A 17,957-nucleotide genomic window follows, 5' to 3' on the forward strand; every position below is an offset into this window, starting at 1 on the left:
GCGTCGCGGCGGGGTGTCGGTGGGCCGGTGCGCGGCGCCGCGGCTCCCTTTCCCCGGATTGCCCCCCAGCTCGGCCGCGCTGGTCGACGACAGGCTCGACGGACAATAAGAGGCGGCGGCGGAGGAGGAGGAGGAGGAGGAGGTGGAGGAGGAGGAAGAGGAGGAGGAGGCGGCCCTCAGATGGTTAAAGCTTCATTCATTCAGAGCGGAGACAACAGCCGGAGGGGAGGAAGATGAAAGCAGCAATGATGCTTTAGCTAAAGCCCCGCACACCCCCATGGAGAGTCATTGATAACAGCTCGATTGACGTGAACGCGGAAATACAAACCAGATTACGGGTCATGTGATCTAACCATGAACGCACACTGCAAAAAATGTTCATCCCATGTACGGTCTCCAGGCTCGTATCTAGTCACAAACTGGGATTTAAAAGCATAAAATAATATAAAATGTCCAGTGATGTGAGACTTTTCTTGGCCTCTGTATGGTCATTTCTATGGTTATTCAGGGATCAAGTGCAACAGGAGGAGCGATGTCCTTACTTTAAGAGCTCTATTTTGGAAACAGCAAACCACTTCACTGCAAATAAGCGAAATGTATTTAAACATATATTTTAATGATACATTCTTACTTATTCTAACTTATGAATAAACACGATCTCACGCCTCTGTGGGCCGAATGAGTTGGGGCGGCCGATATTTTTTGCAGTGCAGGATGCCTTACACGGCAGGGTGAGCAGCTTACATCGGCTGACAGCAGGTTAAAGGTAAGTCAGGTCTATTGCATTATACTGGATGTAGAAACACGCGGCAAGAAGAAGAAGCCCACGGTGAAAGAAGCAAGTTCCGCTCTGCAGCTCACTGTCAGTGTCCAGACTGCCCTTAACTAACCGAATTCCCTAAACGAAAATAGGCTATTCTTACAGTGTACCACTTGATGCTGGTCGCTGACATGATGGTTGACATACAGCCATGACAGTTTGTTATTGTTTTTTTTATCAACAAAAGGGAAATGTGTTTTTTGAGTTATCGCGGGGACTTGTCGAGTTAACAAAAAGACACAAGCTGCTTGACCCGTGCGTAATTACGCGCAGCTCATCCATCAAAATCTGGACTGCAGAGAGCGCAAACATCATTTCTACTGCTGTTTGATGACTAAAGGGATTTAATCAACTGAAAGGAAAGGACTTCATTCATGTACAAGCAGCCGAAGGGGGTATTACTGATAAGAGGAAGCATTTACATTTTTAATACGACAATCAATTAGTCTTTTTCCTCTAATAATGATGATAATTATTATAATATTGATTATTATTATTGTGCTTGAGGGCAAAGGCAAAAGTTTTGAGAAATCAACATAAGGATGCTGGTACCACTCTAACTAGGCAAAAGCCTACTTCACAAGTTTATTTACTAACTATTTATAGAGTGTTTATAACTGTAAGGAATGATTTTTTTATGATCTTTTAATGAATGGTTTGTTAATGTGTTGTACATCAACAATAATCTACAGCATAACTTGCTTTAGCGGGTTTCTTTAATTCAACAAGAAGAGGGGTCAACACTTACATCTTGGAAAAGAGCTGCAGAGCATCCAAAAGTCAATTTATTGACAACTTATTAACATTCACAACTCCAGACATGACAGATTATTCCAGTGGAGGAATCACCTCTTAATGACGTGCAATAAAAACTCCAGATTCGATGGCTTATTATGCTATAAAATGAGAACCTCTGGACTGATTATTAATGGCTTTATTTATAGCTTTATTTGTTCCTCATTATTATCACATAGGAACTCTCAGCAAATGCAGCCTACCTGAGAAGTGTCTGACTGTGGAAAAAACAGCAGGTATTGTAATACACACAGAGTCCCAGTAGATAGAGCCATTACACAAAGGTTTAACTCACTGATAACAATGACTGTGCAAGATAATAAAGTAACCATATTATAGTGCTCCTCTGTGAAACAGTAACAAGAGCTGTGAGGAAATATTACAAAAAAAAGGTCTTATGTCAATCGCTCTTGATCTTTAGTTAACAAGATGGGCTAGATGCAAACTAGTTCATTGCCTATTATTTGCTCCTTAATTTACACCTGACACTGTCTATTTCTATCTACTTAATTGATTTGATTTAAGACAGCCGTGTGTATCGTGTTTGTCTCCTGCCTGCGTTTCCTATGGCTTTGTCACAGGGGTTGGCACAACGATGGCAATATAGCTGGATAATCAGCACTTTTCTATTATTAGGCACACGTGTAACTGGGACACAAGTCTCTGTGTTGTTGTTGTTTTCTGAGGGTGTAACTTCGAGATGAAACTCTTTTGCGTTTACATAATAAAAAGATAAAATCTGTTTTGAAGGCCCTCAACTCAAAGAGTCAGATATGTTTGGACTGGATCTGAGCGTGGCAGCAATCAGCTTACTTGTCCCATTGTATGAACTCTTTTATGGCCTCGCGCTTTGATATTGGTATTGCACAACACAGCATTTAAAAGAAGAGCAGCGACTGACAGTAAAAACACAACTGAAGCTATTGCTCTTGCAGCTCACTATGGGGTCACTGCTGGCACGTGCAACACAGACTTTTAGTATGCCTCTCTCTACCTGTTTTGTCGACCAGTGATCAAGATAATCAAATAACCTGACATTATCTTGGAAGTACTTGGAAACTGTGTATGGGTAATCTCTCTACTTCCCAGCATTAGAGTGGAAGGAAGTTGCCTGAAGACATTTCTTTTAGTTGTCGTAGCGACTCCTCTCTGTAGCACCACATTCTGCCTCTGGCAGTACAAGTTGTTTTTCTGAATGTCTGTAAGAAAAGGAAAATTACTATGTTGTCAGGGCTGGGGTGAAAAATGTTCATGCTATACGTGCTTCAATGTTTCTCAGTATTAGAGGAAAATACAAGAATTGTAATATGAAAATGTGATTTGGTTGAAAGCTAAAAGGAGAGTGAATATTGGACTTGGTCCGCTGGCGAGAAACATATTTCCACATAAATGCTAATGCTGCTAATCTGTATGCACTGGATGTGTACATAAGGAAGTGTGTGTTAATAAGTTTGTCACGACTTAAAAGGTTAAATATGTCAGTGCCGTTTGTTTGTCCTTCTCCCAAGTTGCCAAAAAAAATCAGTAATTACAATTTAAAGAAATTATTTTTTGAAAATCAAGTATCTAACTCCTCAAATGTTACAGTCTAAGATTGTCCTTCCAGCTACTTTCAACCCAACAGTGTGTTGCCCATGTAAGGGCATGCAGCTGTAGCCTACAGCCAAGAGGAAGTTTTCTTTATGCAATCATAGGGGAGTTAAATGTCAGGGTCCACTATCATGACTGACTGATGCCTTGAAGGAAAGCATTTCGTTGTTGACATCATCAAATGTTAAGAAACATGACCCGCTCATGAACAGGGTGAACACAACGTAGAGAACATCATGCTTGTATCAAGTTTCAGCCACCGTGTCTCAGTCAGCTCCCTCTTTGACCCGATCCAGTGAACCGGATTTAATAGCAGAATTGTTGTATTTACAGGAAATGTATAAGCTTTCTGTCAGGGTAAAAGATTGTGCCTGGTACGTTTTTTTTCCTGAAAATAAATTTTAGTGAATGTGAAGCAATAGGAAAAAAACACAAGTTGTGAAATTGTCCTATTTGTTTTAACAGTAAATCCTGACACACACTGCTTATCTCACTGTGTGTGTATGTGTTTGGTGTGTGGCTGCAGCAGTGGCTGGGATTCAGTACCTCAGTATTTCCACTTAATTACAGTTCATTTCTATTACAGTAAAATAGAAATGTTTGTGTGTCATGAGTGCCAATTATCAACATTAAATGAAGATGGTAATAGGATGTGTGGTGTGACTGCCACATTACAGTAAAATGTTACTGAAGAGGAAAAGCCCTGTGTGTCTCTGTTTCCCACACACAACCAGTGGCCCCGCCTCCACTGACCCACTGAGGAATATTTAAGTCTCTTCAGCAGCTTGTCTTTCTCATTTTGTGTGCTTGGCTCTGCCCCAGCACAGAACACACCGGATATCATCACAAAAGAAAAAAAACAAAAACGGGAGTTCCTCCTCATCATCTACCCGTCATACCAGGCAGCCCCCCAGCCAAGCCTCATCTGACCCTGTCACTCAGCCAAAGAAGAGAGAGAAGAGGAGCACTATAAGGAACAAGAAGAGAAAGTAACAGGTCACTGGACCCAGAGAAGCAGAGCAGTAGTAGAAGCCTGTGTCTAGTGCTGACTGGTGAAAATGATACTGTGGCTTGTCTTGCTGATGTATCACTGTTATTTGGGTCTGAATGGAGCTGCAGCGGGAAGCACAGGACTGGAGAGGATAAAGGAGTGTGGCACCAGGTGTTCTCAGGTAAATCTGCATCCTCAGGAACATTAAAACCAAACTCAGATTTGTGCACTCGCACATTGTCACTGAGATACTAAATGAAGATGTTCTATTAACTCCTGCTATTTCCTATTGCTGGTGATGTTACTGGTGCTAGTACTACAGCACAATAGCTGTGATCGATTCCACTTCTACAACTAATAATACTGCTGCTAAATGTGGTTCAAGAAATACACCCATGTCTATCATCATTTCTGTGCTACTTACCACTACTACTACTACTGCCACCACCTAATACTGCTACTAATCCTTGTACACAGTTTCAGGTCAGGTTTTTGAGGTAAACCTGGAGTATAGATTTCCTAGAAGGCTCTCCAAGCATGAGTCAATCAGTTTGATTGGGATGACAGTGCTCTTCTGCACTGCTGTAAAACCAATTCCTGACACTGTATGACTCACCTGTTGACTCGCTTGAACGTTTTTCTGAGGAAACATGCAAATGTGAACAAGCATGCTGTACTGCAAGCTGCATACTGTACAAGCATCTGCTACTGAGCTCATGCAGTATTTCTGAATCAATTAATCATTTACTCAAGCCAAAGGAGGAAACAAAAAAAGCCTAAAATCTTGTTTGGTCTAGAGTGGCTCGGTCACACTTATTTATCTTATGTATCTACTTCTCTCTCAGTGACCTGAACAGGCTTGTAAAGATGTTTTTAATCTCTGTGTTGAAAGAGCACAATAAAGTCGCTATTATTTCTCTTTTGCGAGTTTCTGCAGGCTTATGTACTCAAAAACATAAATCAAGATCTGGTTGTAGCGGCCAAGAATCCCAACATTTGCTTCCAGATATCTGATAGCATTTTGAAACTCAAATGTGTTGTGAGCTGTGTTGACTTTCAAAACATCCTTATTACCTATGAGGTAATGTGAATTACCTCATACACTATTGAGGGATACTGGATACTGTTTGGTCTTATAACAAAAGGATGGATAGCTCAGAATGCCGCCTAAAGAAATATCAGTTTGAGCAAAAGAACAATTATTATTTAGAAAAACTCTGAAGCATTCAGTGATAAATTACATTCTCCGAGTCAAACAAGTGAAAACGTACTCCGCCAGTCATCACTGAGTGCAGGAATAGTGTGAATGTGACATTCATATGTCACATTCACACTATTTCCTGGCTGATGAATAAGCAGGGTGTATTTTGCAAAGTTTTGGTCGTGAGCTAAATGGGGCAAATTGTCCTTAACGACCTTGGTGATGCACGCTGTTGTTGCATGTTTTGCATCACTTTGTCGAAATGTTTGTCGTCAAATTAAACTTCAAATACATGTAGAGCAGACTCTTGTTGCAGCTGCCCAATGAAATCATAGCTTTAGCCCTTGTATTTGGCTGCGTGTTGGACCATAACAAACTGCAGCAAAAATACAAACAGGTTGTGTTTAACCTGAAGGAGCAATGAGGATATAAAATGTCCTTGTTTGTCTGGGAATTCCCTGTTCTGCAGCGCTGCTACCTTTGTTCTCTTTGTTAAGAATTACTTTATTAATGGAGCTCCTACTCAACAAGATTCACAGAGAAGAGTCACAGGCTGTTTCACTTGAGTGCCTCTTTTTATCCTCTCTCTCCTTGCAGGGCCTTCACTGCAGGGGGAAGCCAGATAGTAAGTATAGACACGAGTGGCTGCTACATCACATCTGCTCTCATGCATGCACACAGGACACAATTCTTCACAATAGCTCACCCAATACTGTGTGTCGCTGCCAATATTGTCGGCATTTTGTGCCTTTGTATTTTGTTACTGACTCCTCTTTGTTACTGTTTAATGTTGCTAAAGAAATTGCATTCAGAATTGTATTGAAGGCAGGGTTGAAAAAGTCTATACAACCACATCAGGACGACCGCATGACACTAATTTCTGAGATATGAAAGCAGAGTGACCCCACCTATCATAAAAGTATGAAAAACATTTAATGAAAGTAATTTGGCAATGAAAAGAAATACCTGATGTTATTCCAACCCTGCCACACAATGCATCTCTGACAGGTGTGATGTGTCAAATTAAACCACTGAATTGTACTCATTTGTGGTATTAAAACTGAGCGGAACTCATGTGTACTCAAAGAACACAAAGAGTTAAAGAGGAATCACCGTGCCGCCCCTGACAGACAATGGTGGAGGAAATGTTGATGTGTTTTTTTCTTCTCAATTAATAATAGAGGAAGAACAATAAGAATAGGTTGTAGATCTTTTCACGGGGGCACGTTTGGACTGCATGGTTGACATGGCAGCCTCTTTCGCGGAAACACACACCCAATGTGATATCTTGCACTGACCATAAACACACATGTCACTCTTTTGGGAGTATGACAGCAGAAACATCTGACTGGAACATGATGAAAATGTTGGCAGTCTTTGGCATGACTTAAGTGACTGTTCTGTGACAAGAAAACATGACGGCATCAGTGTTTTGTCCTGAAAAGTTGTGTTACATGTGTTTTTTCTGGCTCTGTCCTACGTAGATTTGTTTCCCGATCCATGTCGCAATCAAGTGAAGCCTGCTGAAGGTCTCAACACCTCCTCTGTGTTCCACAACATCAGCCTCTCCACTGTCATGAGGTGTGAGGGGAGGCAGAAATGCTCGCTACACCTCAGAATCAAAACCGCGTTACAACTTACTGGTACGTAAACGTGATGATTTGAAATAAACACAACATTTACCAGATGCTTTCACTGACTACATGATGTTTTCATAGCCTCACACATGCGGTAATGCAGGTGACTGCTGTAGGAATAAGGTCCTAATCAGGAACGGGGCCTCTAACCTAGACAGTGTTTATGCAATGCTTTAGCTATCAGTGGCTGCTTATTGTCCACATTGCTTTTATATTATATAGGATTACAGTATATTCTCTATAACTGACCTTTTCACCAACAGATGCTATGACTTATTTAACTTTGTCATAATGAGGAAGTATCAAATGCAGTTTGGGTGTAGTCGACGTCATAGTTAGAGATGGCTTTCGCTGATGACACATTTAAATGCATTTGCAAAAGTGCAGATTACCAGTGAGGGAAGTCTCATTTATGAAAACCCTCACTTTTCAAGATCAAACTTCTGCTTTTGCATAGTGAATATGTCAATTGAATTTTCTGTTCCTGATTCCGCACACAGGCCACATGATCCGATAACACGTGCAGGCAGACGCTCACCCACACACACTTGTCTACATCAGCAGCGCACTATAATAATCTTTATGGATTTCCTCACAGTCCGGGCTGGTATGGGGAAATCCCTTTGATCCTGTTTGAGTCTTTTGTCCACTCAGCCAATAAAATAGGACACGTACTGTTCTTCTTGTATTACATTAATGTTGACTCACACTAAGATGTAGTTTTTGAATGGTTAACTGACTGGTTAACAGTTACTGGCTTCTGACTTTGATATATTTCTCTCCCCAGAGTCCATCCATGGTGTGTCCATCTGCACCGTCACCGCAGGGATGATGGCAAACTGCCGAATCTTCAGCTTCAAAAGAGCATCTAGAGAAAGAATGTCTGGACTGCAGGTACTGTTAACAGCACCGCTGGCACCGTTGGACATTTAGTTCAAATTGAGTCCAGTGTGTGATGCAAGACTTATGTTTTCATGTCTAGCCAGATTCATTAAGATAACATTTTTCTGTAACACCATGAGTCTTCTGCATCAGTGAGGTGAAATGTTAAATACGTTTGATGTAATTTCACAACTTCCTGAGCACACATGAAAGATGATTACTCCAGATGAAGAAGGAAAAAATGTCAGATGACAGATCAGTCAAATTTAGTTGAACAGTTGCTAATTTGACACCAAAAGTTTCTGAATCACGTAATCCACATTTTTGTTGGTGTACAATAGTTTCCATGATAAGACTGCTGAACTGTGGAAGACGTGACAGCTTGTGTGTTGTAATTGCCCTTTTCCTGAAGGTGGAAGTTGAGAATGATTGCACTGACATTTCTCCGAGCCAACAAGTGCAAGTAACAGTGAAAACTGTGCCAAGCTACTGCGGCATAACCTGGACAGGCACTTACGAGGCTCCAGGTAGGAACACGTGCACACACACTCATGTGAACATGGCTTTTAACAAACAGGAAATGAAGTAGCTGAAGATGCAATGTATTACATAGTAAGTCATAAAGGCCAATAAATGGTGAGGCGTAAGCTCCCAAGTATATCCTTGTAATTGACAGAAAGCGGTAACATTAGAAACACTTTGATGAAGGTAAATGATTCATAAGGAGAAAACTGTAGTAGGTGGGTATTATTTAAAAGTTACACACACTTATGTCACATTTGTCTTGCTGTAATCTTTCCCCCAATGACTCCTAGTAGTTTAAACATCATTACTTTTCTCCACAGAATGCATCAGTGACGATTTGAGAAGAAATGTCCCAGAATGCATCAGTAAGTACACATTTTTTCCGAACCAAATTAGGCAATGCATCAATATATCTAACATTCAGTTTTATAAGCCAGTGGTTTCCAACTTTTTTGCCTTTAAAACAAAGCCATATCCAGCTACAGCTAGTTACGGCTCGTAGGTTGTATATGTCAGTTCGTCCTGAGCTGTTTTATAACAGAGTGATTGTTTTATTTGAATGAATTTTAAAGGCCTGAAGAAGTAAAACAAAGTATTTAACAAGAAACAAGAAATTCTTCATTCTATGACTTTCAGATGTATTTAGGCTATTTAAAGCAGGCCCTCACATGTACCTATGTCTGAGATGAACATCGCACACTAACATTGACCTCTGTCTCTTTCAGCTGGGAGGCTATCATATGACATAAACCCCCAGAAGAAGGAGCTGAGTGTCAGTGTGTCAGACATGCTGGCAAATCACAACTACCACCTCCGTCTGTGCCGCAAGGATTTCATCTGCATCGGCACAGGGGCCAACACACTGGTCAGTCCCTCTATTTACTTTAAACTATCATGTGTTGTGACTACAGGATCTTGCATTTAGTTCAACAGAACGGTGCAAGAAAACTAGAATTACACAACAGACATGTATAGATTTTTGTCCTCATAAAGTATGCAAGTGTGTAACAGTTAAATGAGATAACTTGCAAGTCCAAACGCTTGTATTCGGCCTGTTCCCCAAAGGGTGCTGAGAAAGGATGACAGGGTGCTGAGATAGGATGACAGGGTGCTGAGATAGGATGACAGATGGATGATTGGTTAAAGGGACTGCCTTTGTGCATACCAAAATAACATTATCTTAACTTTAAAATAGGCAGGTTTCTATGAAAATGAAGCATCCACATAAGCACTGTGATCATCCTTACAAATGTCAGACCGCTTTGTTACTGGCTGAACCAGTTTAACCAGTAGGTCATTCACTTGTAAAGTTAAAATCTATTCACTCACTGACTCATTGTCTTTAATTCTCTGCAGCTTTCAAGATCAAAGCTGAATGCCGCTAATGCAATGCTGTTCGTCTGATGCATAATTGATATTAAGAAGTATTCTCCATTTCATAAAAGAACAGTTGTAATAGGGATGCTCAGTTTGAGACCTCTTGAAAACTTTCGCTTGTACAGTGAGAAAATGTGTCTAATCATTCATGCGACTCGGGAATCACCAAGAAACCACAACCCATACTCACACACACGCCAAAGAAAATGGATGAATGTCATAAAGCTTCGTTTACCTTCCAGATAAAGAAGGAGGAACCTGTAAAGAGCGCCACCCTCCCCTACTTCCGGCCTTTGCCCTGCCTCTGCATTGAGGTAAGGTTTCTGTCAACACTCCTGGTTTTAAGTTAATTCCATGAAAGGGGCTGCACCTTTGATACTCATTAATGAATTCCTCGCAGGGATGGTCAGCAGTGGTGGATGCCCCCAGAGTCCAGGTCTGCCCTTTCATAGACCGTGAGTCACTTGATTGTTTTTTGTCAGAATAAATTCTGTAGTAAACTGCGTGTGTGTTGTAGCACTTCAAAACTGATATCGTATCATTCAAAAGGATTGTGACCTGCAGGTCTCGAGGAGCTGTGGTTTGGAATTAACTTTGACCCACTGGAGGAGACACTATCATGGGAGCCCGTCTGTCCAGTTAGTGCCGTGGTTGTGTTGTGTCAGACAAGAGGGGACGGCGTCTGTGTGGATCTCCCTCATGCCTCCCAGAATGTCAGCAGGGAAAAGGTACAAGTCTCTGACATGTTGAAACAATAGTAGTGTTTCTGGCTGCTTGTTGTGGTCATAAAACACTAGAAGCTGGTCTACATGTGATACGCATACAAGGTATGAAAGAAATGCCACCCAGATAACAGACTGGATCGAGATTTGAGATGAAGGTTCAAGAACCAGATTGTCTGGTCGTGTTTCACAAATTAGTCACTGCCCCTAAAGAAATGACCCACCTTTGTGACACTATGAGTGGGTGAGTGATCACTATAAGGTGTCAGGAGTTTGAACATGTCATGGAGGAAATTGTCTCATGACTGACTGATCTGCATGTGGCTCATGATGTCAGCTGTTTACACAATAAGCACAGTATCAAATCATTCAGTAGTAATCCTTTATACGGAGGGAACAAGTTATGATGGCAGCAGTAGTTTTTTGCCAATAACCCTTTGTGCGGATGAAGAAAAATGTTCACATGTTAAAGTAAACTGCAATATCGCACTTAACCAGGCATCTAAAAACTGTCTCTTAAAATGATTCACAGTGAGTATGATTCTAACCTCTTGCGTCTTGCACCTGAGGCTCTATATTGATCATAATTGGATTAAACTTGAGACCATTTCCCTTGAGAGGGGAATTCTCTGTTATTATAAAATAGCCAGTGACGCAGAGTCTCCCAACTGACAGCTGAATCCAGCTGACCTAAAAAAAACAAAACTATTTAGCTTGAACCCAAGCAAAACACAAGTAATGCAAATGCTGCATACAGTCTGAACTAAATACTAGCTGGCTTTGTTTTAGCCACCAATTTAAATTCATAAACTAATGTAAAACCATGTCTAGGAGGAAGCCAATTCAGGATTGGTTTTGAATCCTTCCAAGTCCTGCAATTCTCTCCATCTGTTGAATGACTGACCAAGGTTCACTTGTGTGCCTTTAAACTTTTTGTTTGTTCTTTCTGCCACAGTGTCAGCCATAACCACAAAATATAACGTCAGGAAAATTCTCTAAAGAAAAATCTTCTCCTGCCCATTAAGAATTAAGAATTACTGCATAGAAATAGCCAATCTTCTCGCTGATGGTCTCGTTTGCTTATGTAGGTCATATCAAGGCATCAGTATTAAATTGAGACAGTTTCATAACCAGTTAAAAACTCCTTGTAGCTGCTTTAAAGTATCCACTTCAGTAGTTGCAACACTGCTCTGTGTATTGTTCATCATTAACTTGCCATGTCATCAATCTTTGCTTTTCAGATAAGATTTACTAAAGTGGATCCACACCCTCAACTGTGCATGAAGGTAATGATATCCTATATTCCCCTTTGGCTCTTCAGGAGTTGTACTATAGTCATGTTATTGTTGGTTCAGTATCACTTTTTTAATCATGGACTCCTTATTTATACTGTGTGATTTATAAAGCAAGCTAAATACTTTATCCTCATTCTGTACTCTTTGACAATGCTCTACTCATGTCCAAGGGTGTAGGTTTGATTTGGAAAGTGGTGGTGGGTACATTGTCATCTAAAACTCGGTAAGAAAATGATAAGCATATTTCCCCAAATGTCTAAAAGTTGAGTCAGAGTACTTTAATCCCTTTCATGTAATTTTTATGCTGGGTTAAGGTCTGCCTTGGTTCCACAGGAATGTATGATAATGGTAGAAAAACTTAACTGGAAATAAATGAAAACTATATGCTTATGGTATAGTATGAGTTTTGTATAAAAACAATCAAATGTCTCTGTTTGGGAATAACACCAGTAGCATTTCCTCTGCTAAGCCAGTTAATTTCTATATAAGGACACCCCACGTGTATTATCGCACTTTACTATGGTAAAAAAAAGGGGAAGCTGTATTCAAACCTTCAGCTGTTCCAGCGTATTTCAGCTATGAGAGTTAACAGGTAGCCGAACTACAAAGCAGAAGTGCTGTTGCTATTGTTATTTGCAGTTTTTTTTATACTCTGTTGTGTACTGACTTACAACAGAGGTTAAACTGTTCGCTGGAACTGTTTTCTGTGGGTATGGTGTATTGTGTTTATTAGGCTCTCTGTTCTCACATTTAGATTCCTTTCTTAGAACTAAGGGTTATGTTTATGAGCTTCCTATAAATGTAATTGTACTATCTTCTTCAGTTCACTGCAGGCTCTCAGTCCTGGACCAGGTGCCCCTTTGTTGATGCAAGATTCCATGGTAACACTTTTTGTTACGCCAGCATGCTAATCATTTCATGTCATATCAAGTATCGTTTGATAATGCTGTGCGACGTGCTGCTACGTCAGACTGTGGCAATAAATCAACCTGACAGTCGTTTTGGAGCCACACTTGGTTATATTATGAAGATAATGACAGACATTGTGTGATGTGGTGTTTAAAGAATTGGTTATTATAATGATAGCTGTGCAATCATTTCCAGTGTGGGAGGTGGATGGGATGAGAAGACACGGTCAGGAAGACGTGCAGATGTCGTCCCAGATCACTGCAACGTTTTCTGTGGGGCTGTGTGAGAAGTCTGCAGGGTTTACTGAGTGCCAGATCACCGAAACACACACCATCCATGTGGTAGGTATCACACACTTACTGTGAATTTGGGGGAGTGCCGGCAGGGGAGATTCCAAAAGATATTCCCTTATTTGTCCAATTAGGTTACTGTGAAGGCCAGAAAAAACGATTCATATGATTATTTTCATACTTATTAAACCTTTCACTGACCCCTTGTGTTCTGTATGGAAGCACCTTTATTAAATGAATGTCACAACATGTTTTCAACGATTGCACGGCAGCTCCTTGTGTTTGTTATATATGTAATTCCTTTGTGTTGCTGGGTAACAACACGTTTCCTCTGAGGTGTTGTAGCTTCAAACCTCTATTTGTAATCAACAAAGCAATTAAAAGTAATTCCACCTTTCCAATCTGATGTTAAACTGCAATGCTTCACCAATCATCCCTCTCCTGAATTACTACTGAACAGTCACATGGCTGATAGCAGATAAAAAAAAAGTAAAACAGAAACCATGACAACTTCCATAACACCAGCGCTGTTAAGCCTCTAAGGCTATTTTGTTTCTTTTGTCTCTTTCTCAGGAAAAACATAAAGCTGTTGGCTTAAAGCTGGCAGGGGAACTATGCAACTCTTGTGTCCAGGTATGTTTGTGTAGTTAATAGATCCTTTGAGGTAAACAGCATGTTCCTTCACATTTAAACAGACAATGACTTTGAATACTCTTTTTGTATGCGGATAGGTCAAGAGGCTCGATGTGAAGTTTGCTGCCACAGTCATTCACTGTCTTGAGCAATGCAGTAAGTACGTTTTTTGGGCTACTGTTCTTTACAAACTAGAGAAAAATATCTCCTTTTTTGGTCTCATTCATTTCCTGTCTTTTACAACCTGAGGTGGTAATATACCTTATATTTACTGTCACAGAATGTGTGTGCCTCTGAAGTTTGCCTTAAGTGGTTTCTTGGCATCATTTTGAAAAATAAAAGGATGCTCTGCACTTTTGTAATTTACTCCACTTAAATGTTGCATGCAATGATGGATGAAACCATTACGCATGAACATAAAGGCTCTGAAGAAAGTGAAGAACACCATCTTTGGGGCACTGTTTTTGTTTGAGTGCCAATTTTTTTACGTATGATTGAGAACCCGTAGTGAGCAGAAGGTAACAGTCGGATAAACGCAGATAATTATTTCATTACCCTTGTCCTCCTTTCTTGCTGAGGATTAGATATCACTTTAATGTCTCTGTTCAGTATGAAGCTGGAGCCAGTGGCCACTTAGCTTAGCTTAGCATAAAGGCTGAAAATAGGGGGCAACAGCTAGCCTGGCTCTGTCCAAAGGTAAAACTTTATCAGCAGCTTTAAAGCTCACCAATTAACACGTTATACCTGATTTGTATAATATGTACAAAAGCTAGTTTCCACTCTCCATGCTAAGCTAAGCTAACTTTTTCCTGGCTCCAGCTTTATATTTATGGAAGTATATTGATAGTAAAAAAAATCAGCTTTGGACAATTGCTCGTCTGTGAGGAGTGATTGGCAACCATATATGACTATTTAGGACAACATGTGTTTACATATTTTATGCCTATATGCCTCATTGTTTAGCTTACAATTTAAATTACTGTGGCTGTGTGGATCTGCACTGTGATGTTCACCCAAATTCTGGCGATCCAACTGATCCCCTCACGTCGCCTAGTTTATTCATACCAGATATATCGAATTTGTGCCACGCCCATTCTGAAAATATATATACTCCACACACTGTAACTTCTCTTCATAGATCAATCATCGCCCCTCAGACCTGCCGTCTCCAGTCGAGCCTCTTTGGACTTGACCTGGGTTGTTGTTCCAGCTGGTGTTTGCCTCTCGGGCATCATAATCGTCACTCTGTTGCTTCACGTACTGTTAACCGGTAGGTAGATAATGACATGCTCAGGCCTGCAGTATTATTTTCTCTGTTAACATACTGCTGTGTAAGCACTTGTACCAAAATTGATTTAGGCCCAGTTCCAGTGTGCACCCTTCAAACTCACACACTTTGATATTGCGCCCCTGGTAAGTTGGCGAGGGCTCAGGGCTGGACTCCCTGAGCCCAGTCTGCACATGCTTGGTTGAGGCTCCAGTGCTGCAGACATTGCTTGAGGGAACTAACCACAATTAATAGTGTTAAAATGTTAAAAACAGTTATTATCTATTTCTTTTCCTGCTCCGTGATATCTAATAGAACTTGGTAACAATGTATCATATAATTGTGGTTGTAATGAGGTAGAAAACACGCCATGTCAAAAATAATTACACACCAGTCTGCTGCACATGTAATGCCTGCTGTACTTTTTGCGACCTTCTCTGAACTTGTGGTGCTGTGTCTTAGGAAACAATGTGCGTTTGCAAAGTGCACAACATTAGTTGTTTGATCGATGCAGTCTTCAATGGACTGGATATGGGCTTTAAGCAAGACTCCCTCTGTTAATCGAGGGTTTACAGTAACCTAAAATTGCAATGCACCATGGATGTACTGGGTTGTGTAAAATGCACAATTCATTTGAATGAAAACCAGCCACTGAATTTGTCATTATATTGGTCTATTTCCTCATCTGATTCCGCCTGTTTTCTATTGTAGTGTATCAGGGGAGGAAACAAAAGAAAGATGGAGGCTGTCCCTCTAAAAAGCAAACAGGTAAGATTATCACAATCTTTTTTTCTTTTGTTGACTACATAGCATAGACGCTTTCAAACACCTAAAACCAGAACCTGATCATTGCTTTTGACAGATTTTGCTTTTGACTGTGTGGTCCCTGCATCGCAAACTCAACCTGTTCTCCTTGGAGGGCTCTTCATACCTGATTCGCCGCAGTGTGGGAACACTGAGAAGGCCAACTTAATCTTTGACTGACCAAAGAACGCTGCTCCGGTCCATAAGCATTACTTGTAATGTGCCATACAAAACTGTAAAGATGTTACGCAAACTAAATAAGTTCTCTGTTGAATGCAGTGTACGATGTTGGGACAGATATTTCAAATGTTATATATAATACATATTTATATAAGCACGGGCGAAGTCTTAAACACAAATGCACCATTTGAGGTTGATTCAATTGCAGTTGTGCTTGCACAGTGACAATAAAGTTCTTGGACTGAATGTTATGTATGTTACTGTGCATGTGCTGGTTAGTATGCTTGTTATAGTTAGTTGCTGCTGTTTATGTATTCTATGTGGTTTTGTCTGTTTGGGTGAAAGTGTATATTATCATGTTTTAAGTTAAAATATTTATTCAGCCTGCAGCTAAACAGTCAGTTCCAGTCCTGATTAAATCTATATTTTCAATAAAAAATGCAAAATCAGAAAGAAAACCTGCTTATTATGTTTTTTTTCATAATGAATTTAACTTTAGGAAAGTAATGATTCACTTCTTTTTAGTTAAGCATTGTCCATCATTTTAACCGTAATGAAGTCTAAACCTTTTCTTATGTCCTTGTATTAGAAGTAAACAGTCACAGCCATAAATGCAGCACGTCACTCACAACATTACATAATGTTAGAATTGTAAATGTCAAAATATGACAGACATGACACAGCAAATAGGAGCAGTGAGTTGAATCTCCTCCTCTGACTCTAAGAGCTTCACCAAACTGGTATTTACTACTATTGTGCCGTCCTGTACTGCAAGGTGTTGTTTTGTCCACGCCACTGGAGCCCCAGTCCCACAGCACTGAGTTTGCACACTTGTTCAGACAAGCCAGCACTGCTGTTTACTGTATTTCTTTTAAAGTGACATCTTGCTTTCTTTATCCTTACCCTTGCATATGTAGCTTCTCTTTCTTACATTCACACACATCTGCTGGTATGGAGTTAGCCGCTATGTACCGTTCTTACCAAAATGAAACAATGAACAAAATACATTTTTATTTACTGAAAGCTCATAAGGCACCAAAAGTGACGATGAGCACATCATATGGACAGGTGAACGAAACTGTACTAACACGAATTATCAAAGCTGTTTTGAATATGTTACCAAAACAGCCTGGTCGCCTGGAATGAAGGAAAGCTTCAGCTCCAGACAAAGACGCTTACATCTCTCCCTCCCTGCCCCAATCTGTTCGCGCAGCACTTTACTGTGCTACCCATATCTGTCTCAGTACGGGAATGATTTCCACATGGTTAAGCAAATGACGTTGCTCCAAACAGGATGCTGTACCAGTTAGAGAACAGAGGCTTCTCTGTGCAGATACCTACGTAGACAACCTGCGGTACACTGCACGTATGCAATCTACCCTGTGACCAGGCTTTCACACACGAGGAACTTGTTACTGTAATATTCTAAATGGGTCTGTCTTTTGGTCTGGGTATGCTGGAACACATTTCCTTGTTAGATTGTTTTTGAATGAGCAGTAAGCAAGCATGTAAAACACGGGAAATAATGTCCTCTTTACACAACTAATCACCTCACAGGAAGTAGGAAAGTGAAAAGCAGTGTCTATTTTTATCCTTTACCGCAGGACTGAAAACATTTCACATGACAAAGCCATGTGTTCATATGGCCTTTTCCCAAAACCTACACAGTGAACGCTTCCTCATAGCAGAGAGGAATCTTCATGAAACGTGTCCATGTTTGTTCATGAATGACCTCTACCTGGCGTTATAGTAGTGTCATTATTAATCATAAATCTGTCACATTGAGGAAATAATTACACTTTAGTGTTATCTGATTATTGTAAAGTATCATTGTAATTCATGATGACAAAGCACAAAAACGAAGCAGGTATCAGGTGGTGCTTTCACCCAGAAGGGATCCTGGAAATGAAGCACATGTTCCGAACATGATTACTGCTTACTCACTTGCTTAAAGTCCACCCACTTTTTTCCCACTCACCATATGTGATACCAGATGCATTTGCCCACATTTTGTTACTGAGCTTTCTACCACCAGCCCA

The 17,957-nt window shown here is 40.5% G+C and overlaps 1 protein-coding gene across 1 annotated transcript; it reads left to right on the forward strand.

The window, feature by feature from the left end:
- Nucleotides 1-4,263: 4,263 nt before the first annotated feature.
- On the forward strand, nucleotides 4,264-16,363 carry il17rel (interleukin 17 receptor E-like). Its single transcript, XM_070929179.1, has 18 exons — nucleotides 4,264-4,377; nucleotides 5,995-6,022; nucleotides 6,882-7,040; nucleotides 7,822-7,928; nucleotides 8,329-8,443; nucleotides 8,762-8,806; nucleotides 9,167-9,306; nucleotides 10,061-10,132; nucleotides 10,219-10,273; nucleotides 10,383-10,546; nucleotides 11,782-11,826; nucleotides 12,659-12,716; nucleotides 12,940-13,085; nucleotides 13,608-13,667; nucleotides 13,766-13,823; nucleotides 14,806-14,937; nucleotides 15,646-15,702; nucleotides 15,797-16,363. Exons 1-18 carry the CDS (start codon nucleotides 4,264-4,266, stop codon nucleotides 15,916-15,918), a joined length of 1,677 nt encoding a protein of 558 aa, XP_070785280.1. The 3' UTR covers nucleotides 15,919-16,363.
- The last annotated feature ends 1,594 nt before the right edge of the window (nucleotides 16,364-17,957 follow it).

The sequence above is a fragment of the Enoplosus armatus genome, chromosome 22 (assembly GCF_043641665.1).
Source record: "Enoplosus armatus isolate fEnoArm2 chromosome 22, fEnoArm2.hap1, whole genome shotgun sequence".
Classification (NCBI taxonomy): Eukaryota; Metazoa; Chordata; class Actinopteri; order Centrarchiformes; family Enoplosidae; genus Enoplosus; species Enoplosus armatus.

Coding starts and splice junctions, on each gene's coding strand:
- il17rel (XM_070929179.1), top strand. CDS start 4,264: ATGATACTGTGGCTTGTCTTGCTGATGTATCACTGTTATTTGGGTCTG. Junction 7,041..7,821: donor AACCGCGTTACAACTTACTG/GTACGTAAACGT, acceptor TTCTCTCCCCAG/AGTCCATCCATGGTGTGTCC. Junction 14,938..15,645: donor GCTTCACGTACTGTTAACCG/GTAGGTAGATAA, acceptor TTTCTATTGTAG/TGTATCAGGGGAGGAAACAA.